Source organism: Plectropomus leopardus, chromosome 8 (assembly GCF_026936395.1).
Source record: "Plectropomus leopardus strain MGB_pleo_1.0 chromosome 8, ASM2693639v1, whole genome shotgun sequence".
NCBI lineage: Eukaryota > Metazoa > Chordata > Actinopteri > Perciformes > Serranidae > Plectropomus > Plectropomus leopardus.
In genome coordinates this window covers 35,377,116-35,391,901 of record NC_142183.1, presented here as the reverse complement: position 1 = coordinate 35,391,901, position 14,786 = coordinate 35,377,116, and the positions used below count along the sequence as shown (strand labels likewise).

The window sequence follows — 14,786 nt, the reverse complement described above, 5'->3', positions numbered from 1 at the left end:
ATGACACTGGTTTGGAAATATTATGAGCAAAACAAAGAAAAGAAGTAGACTTATGGTGACCAGATTATCCATCTGTGTATAATGGCTAATCTTTCGCTCGTAGGTGATACAGAACGGGAATTGAGATTTTGTGGTCTCTGAACCAAATGATGGAAAGACATTTTTGCGCATTATTGCGCGCCCAGTGCACAAATCAGAGAACGGATATCGGATAAAAAGCCACATAAGGAGTCCAGACACAACTTGACTTTTCTACGCATTCACGTTTTCAAAAACAAACAATGGTTAATTTATATGGCATGAACATTTCTCATCATTTTGGTTTCAAAGTGCTCTTAACCACCCCCGAGTGATTGGCATGTTTTCCTCTTCGTGGCAATATTATTCTAAGCGGGACAACTTCGCGTTTTAGGCACACAAGACAAAGGACCCAAGTTGGCACACGTTGTGAATTGCAACCATAACAATGTAAGTCTGCCGCGGGTCAGTGTGTTGAAAGTGCCCAGGATATCCCTTCGTCTGGCCCATTGTTGTGGCACACTTTTGATACTGGGGTGTCTCCTGTGTCGGGGAGGTAGGTGGGAGAGAGACGGGGCTGCCATCAATAGTCCCTCCTGTGCTGCTTGAAGGAGGCCATTCTGGTGATTTAGTAGGAAAGGGGGCGAGGGAGTGGGGGAGGTGGTGGGGGTGAGTGTTTTTGTGTGGAAAAGAGACGCAGTTTGGGTGCGGGGCGGGTGCAGAGAGAGACTGGAGCAGCCACATAGCAGAGCGCACGGAGCAGGGCGCGCGCGCACACACACACACACACACACACACACACACACACACACAGACTCCCTCCTTCTCTCTCTCTCTCTCTCTCGCTCACTCACTCACTCTTACACACAGAGTGGGAGAAAGCTGCGTCTTTTCTTTGCCTCAGACACACACTCTCACTCATCCACCGGCGCGCACACACATGAGGCGACGGGCATATGTCGGTATATGCAACAGATCTGTCTGCGAGGAGATCACCACGGGTTGTTTTTGTGTGCTTACCAAAAGGACAGTTTAGTAATTTATCTATTTATTTATTTTTTGTCTTATTTGTTTTTGCGGAGTTGTTTTGCGGCAGTGAGCAGCAACAGCGGAGGATTTAACATGCCAGACGTCTGAGAAGACTTCCATTCCCTCCCCCTTGAAAAATTTTCCCCTCTGTGGAAGTAATCGCCACAGTGTGCGTACTGAAGATGCGGGCAAAAATGATCCAAACCAAAGGAAATGTATTCTCTTCGGCACTATTTAAACTACTGCTTTTGGTCGCGCTTATGCACGGCGTCACCGGTAAGACTTTGAAATATAAAGTTTACGAGGAGCAGAAAGTGGGCACGGTTATTGCACGGTTAAAGGAAGATGTTGCTGGGGTTTTATCCAAACTACCGAGTTCTCTGACCTTTCGGTTCCGCGCTATGCAACGAGGGAGCACGCCATTCCTGTCGGTCCGGGAGGAGGACGGAGAGATCAGCATTGGCACCAAAATCGACCGCGAGAAGCTTTGTGAGAAAAACTTGAACTGCTCAATTGAATTCGACGTGGTCACGCTCCCCACGGAGTACTTGCAGCTGTTTCATGTGGAGGTGGAAGTACTGGACATTAACGACAACTCCCCGCACTTCTCCCGCGCCATCGTCCCCATTGAGATCTCAGAGAGCGCGTCTGTTGGGACGCGCATCCCTCTGGACGGCGCCGTGGATGCGGACGTCGGGGAAAACTCCCTGCACACATACTCCCTGACACCCAATAACTTCTTTAAGATCGATGTGAGGACCAGGACGGACGGAGCCAAGTACGCAGAGCTGGTGGTGATGAGGGAGTTGGATCGGGAGGTGCAGTCAAGCTACCAGCTGCAGCTCACCGCCTCGGATAATGGTGTGCCCCCAAAGTCTGGCTCCACTCTAGTCAAGATCAGCATCTCGGATTCCAACGACAACAGCCCAGCCTTTGATGAGCAGGCTTATATTATCAGTTTGCTGGAAAACTCTCCCCTTGGGACTCTAATCATTGATCTAAACGCCACAGATCCAGACGAGGGCCCTAATGGGAAAATAGTCTACTCTTTCAGCAGCCACGTCTCGCCAAAGATCTTGGAAACATTTAAGATAAACCCAGAAAATGGTCACATTACACTTATTAAAAAAGTGGACTATGAAACCACTGCTTCCTATGAGCTGGATGTTCAGGCTCAGGACTTGGGCCCTAATTCCATTCCTGGACTTTGCAAAATTGTGGTTAAAGTGGTGGATGTAAATGACAACAAACCAGAGATAAACATCAACCTGATGACGCCTGGCAAAGAGGAGGTGGCCTACATTTCAGAAGGCGCCCCAGTGGACACTTTCATAGCTCTGGTGCGTGTGGACGACAGTGATGCTGGGCTCAATGGCGAGGTGGTGTGCAGGCTGCACGGCCATGGCCACTTCAGGTTACAGAAGACCTACGAGAAGAACTACATGATCCTCACCAACGTCTCCCTGGACAGGGAGAAGAGATCAGAGTACAGTCTGACAGTCATAGCGGAGGACAGGGGCTCTCCTAGCCTCTCCACCATCAAACACTTCACCGTTCAGGTGCTGGATGAAAATGACAATCCGCCGTGTTTTGAGAAGAGCCGTTATGAGGTCTTTAAATCAGAGAACAACTCTCCCGGAGCCTACCTGATGACCGTGGTGGCCTCAGATCCTGATCTAGGAACCAATGGCCAGGTCACCTACACCATCGTAGATGCTCTGGTTCAGGGGAGCCCCATCTCCACCTACGTCACCATTGACCCTTCTAATGGTGCCATTTATGCCCTACGTAGCTTTGACCATGAAGACGTCAGCCGGATCGCCTTCACAGTTCAGGCACGTGACGGGGGAAACCCTGTGCTATCAACTAACACCACTGTCCTGCTGACTGTTCTGGATGAAAATGATAACCCGCCAATCATCCACTCCCCCTCCCTCCGGAACCACACTGCTGAGCTGCCAGTGTGGAAGTATGCATCACCTGGTCAGCTGATCACCGCACTCAAAGTCACAGACCGGGACACCGGCACCAACGGAGAAGTTAGCTGCGCCATCGTCGGTGGCAACGAGGATGGACTTTTTGTGATGGATGCTCGGCGATGTGAGCTCAGAACTAACGCCAGCTTGGAGCAGGCTCCACGGGATGTGATGGAAATCAGGGTGGAAGTGCAGGACAGGGGCACCATCCGGCTGTCCACAGGGGCCCTCTTCAAGCTCTCCCTGCAGGAGACTATGGACATCCTTCCCCCTCTTTATCCCACTGGCTCCAGCCAGGCCCCCCTGGATCTCTCCCTTATTGTCATCATCTCTCTGGGTGCCGTTTGCGCTCTGCTGCTAATCGTCATGGTGATGTTTGCCACTGCCCGTTGCAACCGGGAGAAGAAAGACCCCAGACACAACTACAACTGCCGTGTGGCAGAGAACAGCTACCAGAACCACCCCAAGAAGCCCGCCAGGCAGATCCACAAGGCGGATATCACCCTGGTCCCGACCGTCAACGGGACTCTGCCTGTACGGGCCCACCCACGCTCCCCCTCAGCCTCCCCTATACCTGAGAGGGGTACCCTTGGGAGCAGGCAGAGCCATCACAGCCGCCAGTCCCTCAACAGCCTGGTCACCATCTCCTCCAATCATGTGCCGGAGAACTTTGCCCTCGAGCTGGCCCATGCTACACCTCCTGTAGAGGTAAGACAATGAGATTTCACTTTCTTCTATGGTAGTTTTCTTAAACGCTCTGTCATGATTACTTTTTCTGCTAAAGTAGCATAAACATATGTTTTACAACTTGATTATGCATCTGCAAAAACCAAATGATGATCCACTTGTATAGGTTTGTCCAAAATCATATTCTATGATTCTATATTTTTTGTGTTATATTCAGTATTTTGTTCTGAATTTATCAATTGCTCCCATATTCTGTTACCTCCAGCCCTGTTGTGTGTCATGTTTTTGTTGACCATCACATTTTGGAGCAAGTCACAATGTCATGCCATCCCCCTCCCTGACCCCATACCCACAACCCCATACACCCCCAAACATTGTCTTGTGGCCTTGCTTGTTTGACTCCATTCATTTTCCCCTCTTCATTTTTCCTTTTATTTTTGTCTTTTTTCTTTCTTTTTTGTCTTTTTTTGTTTCCCTTGGGATTGTAGCAAGTTTCACAGCTTCTGTCCATGCTCCATCAGGGCCAGTACCAGCCACGACCAAGCTTCAGAGGCAACAAATACACCAGGAGCTACAGGTAATGCACACACAACTATGACAGGAGGAAGGTCAACATTTATGGATATGCTTTTGTACACAAGTAGTATTCCTAACCAGTTTTAGCTGTTGTCAGTATTTTCACATAGTCCCTTAAATCCATATCCAGTAGCTTTTTGGTTTAGTGTCAAACTGCATGCTCAATAACTTCGCATTTGCATAATTTTATGTAAAACCTCTTCTGCAGAGCACTCTCTGGCTCTCGGTGCACCTTATTTTCCATCAGTAGCATGGCATTCCCTTAACTATTTGATAATATTATCGTCAGTGACTAGCCAGTCCTCAGAGAAAGAGGGTTCACTTGTCTCTGTCTGTCCCTTTGTGCAGATATGCCCTAAACGAGATGGATAAATTCAGTCTGAAGGACAGCGGTCGTGGAGACAGCGAGGCTGGGGACAGTGACTACGAGCCTGGCAGGGAGTCACCCATGGATAGGCTCCTTGGTGAGGGCTTTACTGAGATATATGCCCCTGATGGCCAGCACAGACCGCATGCAGGTACACCCCTGGCCCCCGTCCCCCACACTCCACAGCCCTCCCCTCATACCCCATCATTCCCCATCTAATCCTGAATCCAAAGTTAAGTCTTTTGTCAGTTTTTACAATGCACTGGTCCATTAAATACTGATATTGTACTGTCAATTTCACTAAAACCTCATACTGTATTGAAATTTCCTGAACTAAATTTTACAGAAAACAAAAACAATCAAAGATTGAAAGACTTTATCAATAAATTACTTAATAAATACTTCATATAATAGTGAAAAGTGCCCATGAGAGTTTCCAGATACCAAGGTGACATCTCTAAAGTATTTGGACAGTTCCAAACCCAATTTACTATCATGTAAGATGTAGAAAATCTTAACACTTTAGAGGCTGGAACCAGAAAATGTTGGGTATTTCTGCTTGAATTGTAGCTGACTGATTGACAAATCAAACAAATCAACAAACTGTTCAGCCCTAAAAGATTCAAAGTTAACATGATATCTGTTCAGAGTAGTTAAATATTTCAATCATTTCACGACATGGTCATGAAACACCCTCTCTATTCAAACACTGGCCCACAACGTCTTGCCTTAATCTTTAAGTGTGGTTCAACCTTGGAGTAGCAACCCCATCTAGAGGTCAACTGATGACCACAGATTGACAGTTTCTCAGACTGACATTGATGTGCTGGATACATTTTTAATAAAGGGATCAAATAGATAGTTTTGAATTTGAAATCTTAAAAAAATGTGCTTAGGTTTTTTCAAGACTATTTATGCACATGGTATGCAAAATATACAATGAAAGAGTCATTGGTTGCTGCAAACATGCCTGCCATCCTAAGTGATGTGGAACAACATTCTCAGTCAGTGCAGAAAGGAATTCCAAAGTTCAGGCAGTCTGATGCACAAATCAAGTACATATCTACCAAAATGATAGCCTTTTGAGGCTGTAACTACTGCAGTAGTAGAGTTTCAGTGTCCCCTTAAATTAAAGAGGGGGTCTTGTACAAAAAGGAATTAACTTTAGAAGACGCCCACTTGACATTATCCAGACTGCCAAAGCCTTACTTCAGCTACATCAGTGGAACTTAAAAATGCATTTTTACACAGAACAAGGACTATGAATTTTGTCTCCCTGACTTACAGTGGAGTCAAGTTTGGATGTGATTACTTAAGGGTAGGGCTGGCTATTGGTACTCAGTATCTTTAACCCGGAGAAACCTGGCTCAACATCAGTGTCCTAGTGCTGTGGTTCAGATGCCTTTCACAAGCTGTCTGACCCTTGAAACTGGAGCAAATTGGTTTGATTTCATATTTGATTTGATGATTTCATAAAAATGTGAAGAAAAAGACAATGACCAACTTGCCAAGAAATGTCCCACAAATTGCAAGAAAGTATTAAAGCTGAAAATAAAATTGCCTGAAAATTAGTTTAAAAGGGGAGGATTATGGCTACAAAAGTGAAAATTATGTATGTATATATATATATATATATATATATATATATATATATATATATATATATATATATATATATATATATATACATATATATATATATATTTTAATGCACTTTTTCAGGATAAAATTCCTCTTGGATTTTTGTATTTTAGGGTTTTTTTGTGGGGCATTTTTTTTTTTTTTTTTGCTTATACTGCTTTTTAAAGGAATCAACTGGAGTAATCCAGTACTAAGTAGTTAAGAAATGTCGCTAGTAATAGATACCTGTATTCAGCAAATTTTGTACGACTTCTTGAGAAACCCACTTGTAGAAAAAAAAGACTATTTGTATGGTTTTACCACAGCACATTCCACCAGTACAATCTATGATGTGATGAAGTTCAGTGTGCAGAGATGCAACCAAATCCTTTGAAAGTATGGCCTTTTATGCAACAGGGTGATTCCGTTCACATGATGGGTATGAAATGAGGTACAGAAAAGGTAGGATATGGTACTCTAGTGGTACTGATATCACTTAAAGATAAATAGATAGAATTAATAAAAATGGAATTCTTACTTTTAATTTCAGACTAACTACTTGTGCTCTACTGTTAAAAACAGATTGCAACAGGCACATGATAGAGATAATTCTTGGTCCCTGCTTGGTCCATGAGAATTTTGTGGTCCCCAACAGGTTGAGAAACCCTGTATTAACACAAAGTCATACTTCACTTTATTCACCTGCTGCCTGTTAGCAAAACACTCTTTGTAATTTTGGCATGCCTCTTTTGTTCTGCATCCCAAGTGGCTGCATGCACATTGGCCTTGGGGGTTTGTGAATGATCCTGCACATACTCAACCACCGAGTTTCACCTCACTGTCACTAAGTTCTTGAGATATCTCCCCAGATAGCTCAACTGATCCTCCTTTACTGCCACCCATCTCCTCTCCCTCCTGTCACGCTGCATGGAGTTTCCCTCCTCTCCACAGTCGAGCTAACAAGGAAGAACTTTGAACACTTGTTGAACATTGATTGACCCTACTAGCTCCGAAACACTCTACCCAGCTAGCAAACATTCGGTCACACTCTCTAAAATTCCTCCCGTCTCTCAGCCTGTCTTCGCTAATGTCACACAGGTTGCAAGCTGCCGCAGCTTCTTTTATCACGCCATCGCTCTCCTCCCAGAGCTCCCCGCTTCTTTCCAGCCAGCTTCCCACACAGCCATCACTCAACACTGCGTTTGAGCTACATCCCAATTAAAGTCGACCCAGACGGGCAGACAATCTCATCACTAACACCTCCTCCCTCCCTTTCCTTCATAGCTATGCTCGTTAGTCACTCTTCTTTCTCCCCACATTCGAGCCTTCACTTTCAGCCGTCCAAACTGGAGCCCTCATGCTCCTCTGATGAAAAGGAGGCATTTAATTGCCATGTGACGAATAGTTGCTATGGAGTCGGCACCGACTTGGGCTCGTGATTAAGCCCTGAAGAGCATAATTACATCTCAAAGCTCACCTTTCTCCTTCTGCATGTTCACCCCGCCTCCCACCCCCGTGTCCACTGCAGCATGGATGATTTCGAGCAGCGCTTAGTCGCTGCCATGTCATTATGGCTGAATGTGGTAGCCCTCCTCGCTCAAGGGAAAAATGAAGTAGAAAGTCTTTGTTTGGAGCCTGTCGAGATGCAGAATACTTTACACAGTGCATTACAAAGGAATGTACCTTCAGGCTTGAAACATTGCAAAACTCATTCTTAAACACTTTTAGAGTTCTCTAAAATAGCAGGATGAAAAGACATTTATGAGAACCACTCTGCTCGTTATTCTGCTTTTGTTTTGTAATAGTATGGGTCCTTGGGAAATACACTTATTTGCTTTCTTTCTGAGGGAGAGATGAGATGATAAACACTGCTCTTGTGTGTGTTAAAATGGAAGTTTGAGTGGTTAGTTTAGCATAAACATTGGAAGAAGGAGGGAACTGAGCTCCTGGTTCAAAAATCCACCTTCCAACATTTCTAAAGCTTTACTGAAAACATTGCATCTAATTTTATAGCTCATACATAGTAAAATGACTCTGTGAAACCTGCTGGAACTATTTCTTGGCGAACAACAGCTTGGTGGAGTCATTTCCTGGCATCTTGCTGTGAGATTGTCAGATTTGGCACCATTGTGCCTATGCAGAGACCTAACCCAAAACCTGTGACGAAATCTGTCATCCAAACAGGGAAATACTGTAGCCTGTCAACAATCATTAACTCCAGATTGTTGTTTTTACATTTCTGTCTCATCAAACAAACAATATACAACATGCTTATTAGCAACCAGTGCAGATATAAGCAGGTGTTTCTCTTCATCTTTGGACATGAAGTGTCCCAGGGATTTTTCTGAAGGCCAGCCTGGAAGCTAACATCACCCTGGTCCCCTCATCAAAAAGCCTTGCAAGATTTTTTCATTGGATTTTAGATTATTGCAGAGAATAAGCTATGTGTTCAACAAACGTTTATGATACTTGTCCATTTTGTTCAGCAAGATAATCTTCACGAATGAACCTCACTTTTAGGAATTCTGAGGCCTAAATGCAATCGCCAGAAGTAAAACGCTAATGTTAGGCTACATACAAACTGCACTACCATTGTATCGCAACCATGGACTGTTTATAAATTTGGACGATGCATACCCTTTTACCCCCTGCTATGCTTCAGTGAAGCTAAAATATTCCAAATAACACCTGTCGGTTCAATCATGCAGCTCCATTTAATGTGAACACATGGATTGCCAGAAAATCCCCTTTTTGTAGAATGAAGTAACTCATTAAAACTGAACTTATCATATAAATTGAAGCAGCCTGTGAAGACAGCTGTATAATATCTTATCTTATATTGATAACCAAGATGATGTCAGAGTGATGTCATCAGGGTTACTTCAGCAAATAGACAAATCTATCATTTAAAACCTGTGTCAGAAATGGAGTGTGTGGAATTTGAAAGAGGTGAATTTACTAGGGGAGGTGTGTAATGCCAGCAAGCTGCATTATGGAACGTGTCGGAGATAGTAAGGAACTAAAACTCAGCATATCTCAGTCTTTGCTTCATCCATTCTGACAATTTTGTTTCAATCTGTCCTCCACAGTTGCTCAAACTTTATGAAAGTGCTATAATAAATCTTTGGGATGTCTCTTTAAATATGTCCTGACATTGTCGTCCTCCGTCAAGTCTAAATCTCACTGCCAAAACTCCTCGGGTTTCCCCTCATAATCAGTGGATACCCCCCGTGTCTTATCAGGGATAGAAGCAGAATCCATTCTGATGAAATTCGATTAAAAAAAGCTCTTAAGTAAACAAAGGCATTATCGGCAGCGAGCCATGTAGTCTGTAGTTGTGGATAAAACCAGTCTGACAATTTATTGGCAAGTAAATCAGTCAATAAGTCAGCTGAATTGACATAATAGTCAATCAGCCTTTCAGTTAATGTTTGCCTGACGTGTTCTTTTTTACACACAAATCAGTTGGGTTAAATCTTTTATTTCTAGCCTTTCATCAGCAGGGCACCCAAACTGCCGCGGCCCACGCAGTTTTTTTTTCCACCCAAATGCACTTTTCATCTGCTCTAAGATGTATTATAAATGTTCCTTTCATGTTAATGAGGGGATAATGAAGTCCCTCAATAGCACGACTGAAAAGCGCTGCACTCCTTTAATGAAGGCTTTAAGTTGGCATATTTGATTTGTCTAATTTATTCTTCAGAGATTTTCTATTTGAAGATTTAATATTGAAAAGAGCAACTTGAAAGGGAAAAATGCAGGGCTTTTAGAGGAGGAGTTATTTTGAATGGGTAATAGGCATTGATCGGCCTCGCTGAATTGTCTCTCTGTGGTAAATACGTTGGAAGGTACTGTAGCAGGCAGTGCTCCTGCAGAGAGCCTTTCAGACTAATTAGGGCACATTTCTCCCGTGTTTCCAGAGACAGTGCGGTGAAAACACCTGAGGAGAGGCAGGCAAATATTATCTGGGTGGAAACTGACTCAACTGACAGGGATTGTCTTGTTTGAAGCTTTCACAATTCATTTGAAAGATCTTAATGGGTGTTTAAATGGAAGGGTCATTTTTGCAGCCCATAAAGTACAATTTAACCCTTTTGTTTGTAAGAAAACATAAAACATGATGAAATACAGAGATCCAAAGATCCAAGTACATTGGTGCAAAGGGGGAAAAATTTCACTGTAGAGACAATGTGCTTAGTGTGCTACTGATGTTTTATTATGACCATTAACCCTTTGAAACCTGGTGCAACATCACTTTTCTTGTGCTACTTTCACAAGTATTTAAACATTAGTGCAATTTAAAAAAAAATAATAATAAAAGAAGGGAAAAAGGGCACTTGACGAGAAATGTTCCACAAATTACTAGAAATCAGTAGATTTAGAAAACCAGTTTTATAATATATATGTGTACATATATATATATATATATATATATATATATATATATATATATATATATATATATACACACACACATATATATATATTCTTATTAATTATTTAAATAAATTTCATTTTCATGTTCTTGCAAATTTTTAGGCAACTTCTTCTTTACTTGCTCATTGCCTTCATCCCATGGTTTTGCCAGTTTGCTTATGCTTTCAAAGGGTTAAAGACGGTACAGAAAAGTTGCTAAGATACAAATAAGGGTATTTTGCTGTACTATGTTGAGATGCCATCAAGGTGTACTTGAATTTACCTAAAGGGATACTTCGCCAATTTTGGACCACTTTTCTATCAAAGCAATGTCAGCAGTATGTGTGGCTGAACTGTGGTAAACTTCCACCCACCTATCCAGTGCCTAGATATCCTTTCCACTGGTGAAGCTCCACCAGATGATGCAAAGTAATGCAAAATACATCATCCAGTGGAGTTTTGCTGGCTCTCAGGCTGTTGCTCAAGCTACAGGTGTTACACTTGCTTTTTCATATTGCCCACCACCCATTAAGCCGCTACCTCGGACACAAAGAGTGTACAGCCGATCAAGAGACAGACCCGCCTTTCTCTCTCTCTCTCTCGCTCTCTCTCTCTCTCTCTCTCAAGGTCAGACTGAAATCCAATCAAACGGTAAAACTGGGCAGTGCTGATCAAATATAAATCAAGAGTCTGATACTATATTTTTTAAATTAATTTCTTGTAATGTGTAGAACATTTCATAACCCCCCCATCCCCATGTTTTTGATAGAAATCAAACCAAATTGCTCAGAGTGCAAAGGTTGGGAAAGGCATCTGAAAGCAGCACATGGAAAGTGACATTGCTCCAGGTTTCAAAGGGTTAAACATGTGCTCATCAAAGTCCATTATGTATACTTAAATTTTCCTTTGGGATACTTTTTGTTTGTACTTGGGTTCCCACTTTTTTGGGATTTAAGACCTTTAGAAGTATTCCCACTTACAGTTATTTGTCAAATTCTGTATGTCATTTGTGATAAACAATGGTTCTAGCTTCTGAAATGTGAAGATTTTGTGCTTTTCTCTTTGTTTCGGTTAGTTTTCCTGATTACTGATGACTGTTTGTATCCTTCTCTGCAGCTATGAGACTGTGCACAGAGGAGTGTCGTGTCTTGGGTCACTCGGATCAGTGCTGGATGCCCCCCCTGGCCTCCCCGGCCTCGGTCTCCTCCGACTACCGCAGCAACCTCTACATCCCCGGGGAAGAAGCCCGCCAAGCGACTGACCTCTCCCAGGAGAAGACACCGCAGCCCTGCACTGACACCGGCCCAGCCCGCAACCAGAGCTTCTCCACCTTCGGCAAGGACCTGGGGGGTGAGGACGGTCCGGAGGAGGAGGAGGAGGGGGGAGGGGAGTGTGGGGGCGAGTCCAGAGATGAAGACCTGTGCGGGACCACGTCGTTGCTGACGGAGATGAGCAGCGTGTTCCAGAGGTTGCTCCCCCAGGGTCTGGACTCGTATATCCAGGTCAACGAGAACCAGAAGGGGACTAGTCTGAGTGGGGTGGGGGTACCCATGACTGGGTCTTTAGATCGCAGGAGGGGCCACCTCCCTGGCAAGCCCAACCCCTCCGTGCACCAGCAGGGTGTGGCAGCCTGGGCCGCCAACACCCACTTCCAGAACCCGGGAAGCAGCATCGGCCCGTCAGGGCACCACCAGGCTGGCAGCTATCACACCCTGAAACCCAGCACCAAGCTCAGCTCCCAGAGCAGCAAGGGCTCCCAGGCGCCCAAAAACAGTCCTCAGAACAGCGGACACCCGCCCAAACCCCATAGCAGCCCCCTCCTCACTGCACTCGTCAGCCCCACTCTAGTGCAGGCGTCCCCGGCCCCGGTGGCAGTGCCCGTGGCGCTCCCCGGGCCCTCCTCCAAGTGGCTCCCAGCCATGGAGGAAATACCAGAGAACTACGAGGAGGACGATTTTGACTCTGTGCTCAGCCACCTTCAGGGCAAACGTAGCGACAGCCGCCACGAGCTGGTGGATGCCAGCGAGCTGGTGGCTGAGATCAACAAACTCTTACAGGATGTCCGGCAGAGCTAGACTTCCTGTTTCTTTATTTATTCACCACCCACGGACAGCTTCCAGATAAAAGCGAAGGACGGTGGGTGGCAAAAGAAAAAAGATACAAAAAACAAGACCTGCAATCGTCGTTAAAGTTGCATTACTAATGTAATAATTGTGTTTTGTGAATGCTAAATATCCAAAAAAAATGTTTGTAATTGCTGGTTTGGTACACAATGTACACTATGTGACTGTATTTATCTTTGTATTTTGAAAATACATTTGTATACTTATATTTATAAAAAAAAGTGTATATAAACTTAATCAGAAGTCTATTTTTATATTTTTAATGCATGTTGAGTACAAAAACCGTGAATCAAGACTTTGACATGCGATCGACATTCTACATATTTAAATTGTCTTTTGTATTGTGATTCTTTTTTATTTGTCACTATGATATGTATACATGAGTATATTAATGAATTAATGGACACATGTCTTTGTGGGTAATTGTGGGAGAGGGGACAATACACAAATAAAAATAATACACAAATACTCAGGTGTACGTGGTTATATTTGAGTTTTCCTACAGTACTGGGCTGTTCTATGGTATTTTATATGTTGTATAGCCATGAATGAAAACTATAGAGAATTACAATTCAGTATGATCTCAGATCTCGACACCACTGTAAAAGTAGCCTCTTTCCTGTACAGTTTCAACACTAACTTTTTTTGAACATTTAGGTCATAAATGGTGTAGTGGTATTTATACAAGTACTTACAACCAAGCAATGTGATTGGTCAACAAGACATACAGCAGGCATCAATTATGTGTGACAGCACACCTTTATCATCACTGAAAATATTACTCACCTATGGAGCACTGCACTTGCAAAACTTTTAGAAATGTAGAAATGTTCATCAGTTGGGTAACAAAGAACATTTCAGGGCAATATAATGAATGGATGACATGATGTTAAAAAAATAAAATAAATAAAAACACTAATATTGTAAACTATAAATTAACACAAAGATGACAAAAAACAGCATAAACCACCAGGTCCTGCACAGACACATTACAAACACTGACAGAAAGTGACATTCGTGTGTGTAAACATAAAACTGCAAAATTAACGGCAAACTAAAAACCACTGAGCCCAGTGAAAATGTTTTTGAAAGAATAAAGACTGAAGCAGAACAATCCGATAGATAACAGTGTATTTTGGAATTAATCTTTATTTTCATTCATTTTGATTTTTGGACATTACCATGCTCTTGAGTTATTGGAAATGTTTGTCATCCTCCATCATCTGTGCACTGACACAGAGCTACTAGCTTAAAAATATATGTAAAGTCTGCAGATGTAATTGCTTACGTGTACGAAACTGTGCAAGCTGAGCATTTCTGTGTTTATATCTGGTTTATTAATGTAGTTTGGAATTCCCCATGATCTCTAGAAAGCATAAGCACAAGTTGCACAAGTTGGCCGGCGGGCTTAACAGAGACTAGAAAACATGTCCCCTGGTCGTTACTAAGGTTCAACCTACTGACATGACTGACTGTTTTCCAGTTATTCGTCAGACTCTGTGTGTTTCAATGGAAATGCAGATAACAATTGCAAAAAGCTTTATTTTGGGAGATAATTGCCCCAAAATATGAATACATTTTGTTTGTACATTTTTTTGTTGGTAATAGTTGTATAATCACAATATTACACTAAAGCATTTGTTTTAACATCATCTGAGCACTTCAGTGATGCTTGCGGACCACGGTCGTGTTCAAGAGTGTAATATTGCTTAACTGATGAAGTGGGTGTACCACTTGGTGGTTTGGTAGGTCACAGAGGTGGAAGTGGGTATCCTCTCCTATTCTAATGTAGATTCAAATATCTTTTTGGCTGATAGGTGGGTATATCTTGTATACGTGTGTACCCTCCACTACGCCACTGTTCAGAAGCCATAGTCAGACATCAGACTCACAGTATGTAAAAACAACATATTTATCATAGAACCACAGGCTGCAAACAATCAATCAAAAAGGATTCTTTAATGTAGATACTAA

At 43.1% G+C, this 14,786-nt stretch overlaps 1 protein-coding gene across 3 annotated transcripts; it reads left to right on the top strand.

Moving 5' to 3' along the window:
- Positions 1–795: 795 nt before the first annotated feature.
- On the top strand, positions 796–13,280 carry pcdh18b (protocadherin 18b). Of its 3 annotated transcripts, none has more exons than XM_088081396.1 (4): positions 796–3,731; positions 4,199–4,287; positions 4,635–4,750; positions 11,806–13,280. In XM_088081396.1, exons 1-4 carry the CDS (start codon positions 1,230–1,232, stop codon positions 12,762–12,764), a joined length of 3,666 nt encoding a protein of 1,221 aa, XP_087937522.1. In that variant the 5' UTR covers positions 796–1,229; the 3' UTR covers positions 12,765–13,280. The 3 variants fall into 3 exon arrangements, with proteins under 3 accessions (XP_087937522.1, XP_042349856.2, XP_042349855.2); XM_042493922.2 differs by having other exon boundaries at positions 797–3,731; positions 4,232–4,287; positions 4,635–4,804; XM_042493921.2 differs by having other exon boundaries at positions 797–3,731; positions 4,635–4,804.
- Positions 13,281–14,786: the final 1,506 nt, after the last annotated feature.

What these genes read in the sequence shown, in the direction of transcription:
- pcdh18b (XM_042493921.2), top strand. Translation starts at nt 1,230, where the DNA reads ATGCGGGCAAAAATGATCCAAACCAAAGGAAATGTATTCTCTTCGGCA. An exon ending in ATGCTACACCTCCTGTAGAG is followed by an intron (nt 3,732 to 4,198) that starts GTAAGACAATGA and finishes TTGGGATTGTAG; the next exon opens with CAAGTTTCACAGCTTCTGTC. An exon ending in CCAGCACAGACCGCATGCAG is followed by an intron (nt 4,805 to 11,805) that starts GTACACCCCTGG and finishes CCTTCTCTGCAG; the next exon opens with CTATGAGACTGTGCACAGAG.